The sequence below is a fragment of the Choloepus didactylus genome, chromosome 5, assembly GCF_015220235.1.
Source record: "Choloepus didactylus isolate mChoDid1 chromosome 5, mChoDid1.pri, whole genome shotgun sequence".
In the NCBI taxonomy this organism is placed as follows: Eukaryota; Metazoa; Chordata; class Mammalia; order Pilosa; family Megalonychidae; genus Choloepus; species Choloepus didactylus.
In genome coordinates, this window is record NC_051311.1 from 19159082 (window position 1) to 19166999 (window position 7918).

The window sequence follows — 7918 nt, forward strand, 5'->3', positions numbered from 1 at the left end:
TTTATGGCTGAGTATTTATCATGTTCCAGAATAGCTGACCCATGACACAAAAATGGGGCTTTAAAGGTATTTTGGTTTTCTAGGTTGGCTTCATTGATTTGTGATAAGTGTCAAGAGACAAATCTCATTGGTTCATACTGAACTAGAGGGAAAGGAATTCTGAACTACTGAAATATCTAAAGAATTAAATGTTCTTAAAGAAAATCAATTTCAAGGACGATGGAGCAACATCAAATACAACTCTGTAATAAAATAGAGATCTGGTGGACCGTTATCTTAAAGAAAACTTAATGAAATTAGCAGCATCTATTTGCCATAGAGTTATAGGAATGTGCTAACATACTTTAACACATTTATCTTCCTAAGAAGAGTAAGATCTTATTTACATCATTGATACGCTTAGCAAATCTTTCTTTCTAGATAGTTCAGTCCAGGTGACATTATCAAAAGTCTGAATCAGCAGAGTCAGATTAAAACATCATTAGTATATTATACATTTAAAAATCTGCTCATCTTAAAGCATTTACAAACAGTGTAACACATTGGAAGTGCTCAATTTTGTCAGTATTTGTCAAATGAGCTAACTAGCATATATTGTTGCTGTGCTTATTAATTTTCTCAGTTTTCTGTTCTCAGCCACAGTAAGCACTGGAAACAGTTGTTAGGATGAAATATATGTGTAGGGCTGTGATGACATCATTCATTCCTGCTGCTTCTTTTCTAGGAAAGATCTGGCTTATCTTCATGATTCTGTTGAGGATGCTGGTGATCATTTTGGCAGGGTACCCCATCTATCAAGATGAACAGGAAAGGTTTGTTTGTAATACACTGCAGCCAGGCTGCTCCAATGTTTGCTATGACATCTTCTCCCCAGTGTCCCATTTTCGGTTCTGGCTGATTCAGAGCTTGGCAGTTCTCTTGCCCTACGCTGTGTTCAGCGTCTATGTGCTGCACAAAGGCTCCATGCATGCAGCCGGCCGACCCTGTTGGGCAGCTGGCAGTGTAGCTGGCCATGACCCCTCTCACCCAGCCACTGGGGAGGGACGCGCTCTCAACATCCCGGACTTCTCCTCCAGCTACATCGTCCACCTCCTTCTTCGGACCCTGATGGAGGCAGCTTTTGGTGCTTTGCATTATCTCCTCTTTGGCTTCTTGGTTCCAAAGAGGTTCTCTTGCTCCCACTCTCCTTGCACCAGCATGGTGGATTGCTATGTATCTCGGCCCACGGAAAAGTCCATTATGATGCTTTTCATCTGGGGGGCCAGTGCACTCTCCTTCCTGCTCACTGTCACGGACCTGCTCTGCAGTGTGCGGAGAAGGATGGCAAGGTGGCGGGGTCCCATGCAGGGGGCGAAGAGCTCCCCACTCAGAAAAGAGCACGATGTCCCGAAGACGACTCCTACTCGAGCCGAGGAACGTGTGGCCTCTCCATGCCCGGGGAGGAAGCCGAGTCAGATCAGTGAGGGTGGCGGGTGGGAGGCAGAGGGGGTCTCTGCTAACCCTGGCCGGTGGATGGGAGAGGAGGGCACCAGGACTTACTTGAACAGCCCTAGCGAGAAGTCTGGTGTGTCAGGGAGAATGGATTTTCCCGATGAAGACGAGAGTGAGGCCGTGTCCTCAGCCAGTGACAAGTTGGCCCTGGCTGGCGCAGACAGGCCCCGCAGACAGGCTTCCCTGGCCCCAAGGAGTGAGGGCCACACTAAGTCAGAAGAGCCACCCTCAGCCCCTCGCGGCCGGCTGGCCAGGCCCCACTCATTCAGTCAGCTGCAGCCCTCCCACACCCTGGCACACTCTGGCAGTGCCTCCCACTTGAGAGCCAAAAAGTCTGAGTGGGTATGAGGTGAACCCCAAACAGCTCTGAGCCCGGAGTTGCACTTGACCCTGCTTTCCAGCAAGGGCACCTACCATCCCTGTCCAATGGACATAACCAAGATGCATAGGACACATACAAAATCTTATCCCCCCACTAAGTGCCAAGAGAAGATTAATATCCAGAAAGGCCTGCTGGCATGGAAACAAATGGACTGTGTGGGAAACTCTGATATAGTCTCAAGACTGATTTAATTTAGATAAGCTTTCTGTTGGAAAAATGATTTGCCCTTCAATTGCCGACTGGAAGCTCAAATGATTAATTGAAAAGTGTCAGGTTGCTGATCATCTTACGACTTATATGCTACACTCTGGTTCCATCGTCTTCCTCTGTACCCAGGGTATGTGCTTATAATATAAAGCATTTTCTTTTAAATTAATAGAATGCATGAATGTTTTCTGGTGAATTATGATGAGGTTTTCCGATTTTGTTTTCCTTTTTGGATGCATGTCATCAATAGAGACACATTAGTTAGTGTGTAATTTCTCCAAGCCCTTTTAATAAAATCCATGCTGACTGTATTGTAATAGTGCACTTCATGCTTCATCATGTTTTAGGGGAAATAACAAATGGGGGGGGGATTATTGCTTAAAAACAATTGATTTGGGGGGCATTTTATAGGGTTACAAGCAGCCTGTGGGCAGCAGAGGCCAGGATGAGGGATGGCTCCATGGGGGGCTTAGTTGTCCCCTGGTGTGTGTGTGTTGAGTGACTTCCCCCACCCTGGGGAGGGGATGCTTTTGTTAATATGTGGCAGTGAGTTTGTCACAAGTTTCCTAGCCCAGATTTTGTCTGTGCCCCTTAGAGTGTCATACAGATCACCTCGAAAAAGTCTGCTGAGGAAAACGTTGAGCTTTGTGGCACGCATGCTCTGAGTTTGTGGTTTTTGCATGTGCACTAGAAACTCCCAAGTGCCTGGGTCTTGGCCTGAGCCTCGCATGGGAGTGACCTGTGCTTCCCAGCACCGTTCTGGTTTTGGGGTAGGTGTTCCCAAAGCTAACACATGGCAGCACGAGTGAGGGCATTAGCTTCCCTTAAGCAACCAGACACAGACGGGCAGGAAGACCCAATATAACAGAAAGAACTGCTATGGGGCAGGGTAAACCAGCTCTCATCTTCCTTCATCGAGTGAGGAAAAGGAGCCATCTGTGCATGGCTTTAGAGTTGATGGATATCCCTGGGTCCCCAAACATGGACCCCTCTTTACCCCAGCGCATATTAAAAAAGGTGAGACATAGATTGTCACTACTGCAGTCATGAAAGCAATGGCACTTTTAAGTGTCCCAATGAAGATTTCAACTATAAAATATCTGCCAGTGTGGAGAATTACCAGCCTACTTGTATCTACAGGTGCCCAAAAGTCAAAAACTTAAAAAATCATCCAAATTGGTTGCAGTATACAGTCATTTGAATGAATGTACCTATTATTATTTTTTTTTACATATGTAGTAAATCAATCTCTCTCTCTGTCTCTTTTACTGGTTCTTGCTCCTTAATGTTGAAATGCATACGCCATGACTCAGAGTCCTTTTTTCAATACTTAGATCAATTCCTGGCACACAGTAGGTGCTCAATAAATGTGATTTTTGAGGCTGATATTCCTAAAGTATTTGGGAGCAGATCTGGTTCTTGTCCCTTGCAGCAGGTGACACTGGTGGACTTCCCAAAGCTGAGCACAGTCTTAGAAAAACAAGAATTCTCCAGGACTGCATGGCCGTTTTATAAGTTAAGCTCATGTTCCCCTCAAAGTACCCCAAAATGAGCATTGATATTAACTGAAGTAACAAAACGGAAGTCGGATCAACAAATATTGGTGGTGTGTTGCTGGAGCAGTATGCCCGGATCGTAGCTGGGAAAGGAAGGTGACAAGGACAGAGCGGCCTCAAAAGAGAAACTGGACAGAGCATGGCTGTGCCCCTCCACCTACCCCTGGAGTCCATGCTCAAGTTTGGGTTGACCAGGAAGGGTCATTTCATTTGGGTGGCCTCTCTGCTGACCCCACCATGAGAGAATCAGTGCATTGAGGTTTGTTCCACAGGAAAATGTAAAATTCCTAGGAGGAAGGGGTGGCAAGAGAGAAGGGGAGTGGTGGCTGATCGAGGGTACGAGATCTGGGTTCTGATCCCTCCTCCACCCTTACATAACAGGTCACTTCACTCCTGTGGGCCTCGGGTTCCTCATCTCAGCAATGAGGACCCAGACTTGAGGATTCCTCAGTGTACTAAATAAACTGTATTAGTTAGGGTTCTCTAGGGAAACAGAACCAACAAGAGATATTTATGAATAAATATAAGATTTTGTATAAGTGTCTCATGCAACTGTGGGGCTGCACTAGTACAAATTCCGTAGGGCCGCTGTCTCTCTAGCTAAGCCAACTTGAAAGGTGAAATCACTGCCCTCCCCACTACGTGGGATCAGACACCCAGGGGAGTGAATCTCCCTGGCAACGTGGAATATGACTCCCGGGGAGGAATGTAGACCTGGCCTCGTGGGACGGAGAACATCTTCTTGACCAAAAGGGGGATGTGAAAGGAAATGAAATAAGCTTCAGTGGCAGAGAGATTCCAAAAGGAACCGAGAGGTCACTCTGGTGGGCACTCTTATGCACACTTTAGACAACCCTTTTTAGGTTCTAAAGAATTGGGGTAGCTGGTGGTGGATACCTGAAACTATCAAACTACAACCCAGAACCCATGAATCTCGAAGACAGTTGTATAAAAATGTAGCTTATGAGGGGTGACAATGGGATTGGGAAAGCCATAAGGACCACACTCCACTTTGTCTAGTTTAGGGATGGATGAGTAGAAAAATAGGGGAAGGAAACAAACAGACAAAGGTACCCAGTGTTCTTTTTTACTTCAATTGCTCTTTTTCACTCTAATTATTATTCTTGTTATTCTTGTGTGTGTGCTAATGAAGGTGTCAGGGATTGATTTGGGTGATGAATGTACCACTATGTAATGGTACTGTAAACAATCGAAAGTACGATTTGTTTTGTATGACTGCGTGGTATGTGAATATATCTCAATAAAATGAAGATTAAAAAAATAATAATAAATAAAATAAAATAAAATGTTTTAAAAAAAAAAAAAAAATTCCGTAGGGCCGGCAGTGAACTGGCAACTCCGATGAAGGTGTCTGATGAACTCCTCAGGAAATGCTTCACTGGCTAGCTGAAGAAGAAGTGAAGGTCCTCTCTCTCTTCCTTAAAAGTCTTCAACTGATTGGGTTAAATCCAGCTGTTTGAATTCCTCATTGCGGAAGACACACCCTTTGTTGATGTCATCAGTCACGGGTGCAGTCAATTGACTGATGATTTTATAAACCACCCTTCTGGTTTATTAACCAGCCACAAATGTCCTTTCAGTAACGGTTAGGCCAGTGCTTGCTTGACCAGACACCTGGACACCATCACCTGGCCAAGGTGACACATGAACCTAACCATCACCGGCCCTGTCAACAAGATGTGAGCTGTCAGTCATTTTAACATTAATAGGAGTTAATTTATTAGGCTCCTGAGTGCAGGTTTTGATAAGATGAAAATGGTACAAACAGGACAGACTCACAAGACCTGAGACAGACTGCCATGGAAGAGGGGTGGGGGCCCCATGGAAAACAGGGGAGGCTCCAAGGATTGGCACTGTTGGCGCATGGGGCCACTTCTCAGGATGTGGAGGTGGAGGCCCCCGTCTTCCCCGTGTTCTCGCACAAAGCTCTGCAAATCTCTCCCTGGGTTTTCAACTTCTGTTTGAAGTCTTGGAGATCTTCTCTAGTCATTGAGGGAGGAAAAAAAGTCTTAGAGTGCTTCCAAAATTTAGTAAATCACACAGCTATCCTCTTCCTTTACTTTCCAAGGTTTCAGTCTGCATCATTGGGACAGTAGACAAACGCAAGCTGGTTCACGGGTTTGCATCCTGTCCCAGATCCCAGAAGAGAGTTCCTGAATTGCCCATTGCCCAGGGCAGAGGCAGTGGGCGAGGTAGGGTCAGGGTAGCTGCTCTCACGAGAGAAACTCCAATCTTAGCCACTTCACACAAAAGGAGTTTTGAAAAGCGCAAGCTGGTGTTGCTGGCTGATGGGCAGCTCTCCTCTGGGTGGTGGCTCCGTCATCTCCCACTTGTGGCAGCCACCGTTGCTGTGGAGGGGACAGGAGAGGACTCACAGGCCTGGGGATGGTGCAAAGCACTTTTGGCCACAGTCCTAACTGCAAGGCTGAGGCAAGGCCATTAGCTCAGTCCCTGGAATATCTCAGGGTTGGAGAGAAGAGAAAGGAGATGACAATGATGAAGAGAACTGACCAAACTGTACTTAAAACCCAGATCCCCGTCCTTCCTGGCCATCATCTTTTAATTACGATCACTTTCAATAAGGAAATATCCTCATTTCGTTTAAGTGTGTGTGTGTTTTAGTTTAGTGCTTTGGTTTTTGCACATTATGAAAGGCTCATTAGATGTTGCCTAAATCTAACTTTCCAGGCACTTTAATTCAGAAATCTCTTCCCAGGCTAGTGTCCAGGTGGATTCTGAAGTGGTCTGGCCCTGACGTGAATTCTCTGGGGGAATCCAGACTCCGAACCAACAAGTACCACTGGCTACCTGCCGAGGCAAAAGTGAAAGGACGATTATGAGGATTAATGAGATTATGCCTATAAAGCAGTTAGTGCTCAGCCAAGAAAAGTAGTATTTAAGGAATAAATAAATTTGACTTTTTTTCCTCTTGTAGGATGTTGCAATAGACTATAAGAATCTATTTTGAATTTTCTGAGTTTAAATTTGGTTTCAGGCAAGAAATGACAAGAAGGGCGGTGCTTTATAATTGAGGAGAGGGGACATCTGGGCTTCTCAGGCGCAGACTTGCTGGAGACCTCGTACAATGGAAATACCTCCCTCCGCAACTTTGACATTCCAGTTCCAGGGGCTGGGTTAGCAGTGGAGCCTGGCAAATCCTGCCAGCTGTATTTTGGTTGTGCTGTGGGATAAATGTTTCCTAGAAACGGAACAGATGTCCTCCCCCACTATTTGCAGTATATGTATCTATATTCTTTTTCTTCCCGTCACTCATGGAGTAAATCTCTTCCCCAGGGAGCTTTCTAATTGAGCTCCTTCTGTGAGGTGACTCAAGAGAAGACGTGGATGGCAGAGAAAAGAGCTGAGAGAAGTGACTAACTTTTCTCATAGGCTGAACCCAGATGAAGCAAGTTTCACGGAGAATTCAGGAAGTTGAAAGTCAAATGCAGAAACTAGATTTTAGTAAAAAAGAATGTTCTCCCTCCCCAGAAGCACATGGCATGTTTAATAGGCTGAGTGGTAGTAAAGAGGACGTCACCCGGCCGTGACACTGATTGGCATCTGAAAGCAGTCCCTTCCTTCCAAGTCTACCCACGCCATACTCTAACAGGTGCTAATTGTTTTTAACACAGACTCTGTATGTGCTTTATCAGCAGACTAAGAAACATGCTGAAAACCCAGGAGCTCCACTAGTAAGCCAGTATTTATTGAACATCTGCACCTAGCACTGGTGCTGGGTGTCAGAATCAAACAGCTTAGTCTGTTGCTTCCATTTCTTTCTTTGAAGCTTAAGAAAAAAATCACCGTTGTCACATGAGAGGACAGGAACTTGTGGTGGACAGAGTGTTGAGTTGAAAGATAGGAGCAAAAGGTCAGTGTCCCAGTGCCACTTTTTAAACAGCACAGCTAACTTCTAGGAATCTTAGTTTTCTGAGCTCTGAAATGGGCATACCAACGATGACCTTACTTTGTGGGTTTATTGAGAAGTTCAAATGAGAAAACAGATGGGGAGGCCCCCACCACGTATGCTTGACAGTCAATGTAATCAAGTTGCTTCAGGATTTGTGACCATACATTTGTCATGAGAAGGGAGCCCTCTAAAGGCTTAGGAATGCTTAGAACCACCTACCATCATCCTTTCTTACCAGCAGAGGTCTCTTTTGGACCATGTTTAGGATGCAATATTTATAAGCACCGAAATACCATGTTAACTTATTTCCAGAGGAACCTCTTGACACACTCATGGCTTATTGCTTCTTCT

At 45.3% G+C, this 7918-nt stretch overlaps 1 protein-coding gene across 1 annotated transcript; it reads left to right on the top strand.

Annotated features, from left to right (window-relative positions):
- Positions 1-570: 570 nt before the first annotated feature.
- On the top strand, positions 571-2360 carry GJD4 (gap junction protein delta 4). The gene has a single exon (XM_037837495.1). It carries the CDS (start codon positions 667-669, stop codon positions 1837-1839), a length of 1173 nt encoding a protein of 390 aa, XP_037693423.1. The 5' UTR covers positions 571-666; the 3' UTR covers positions 1840-2360.
- The last annotated feature ends 5558 nt before the right edge of the window (positions 2361-7918 follow it).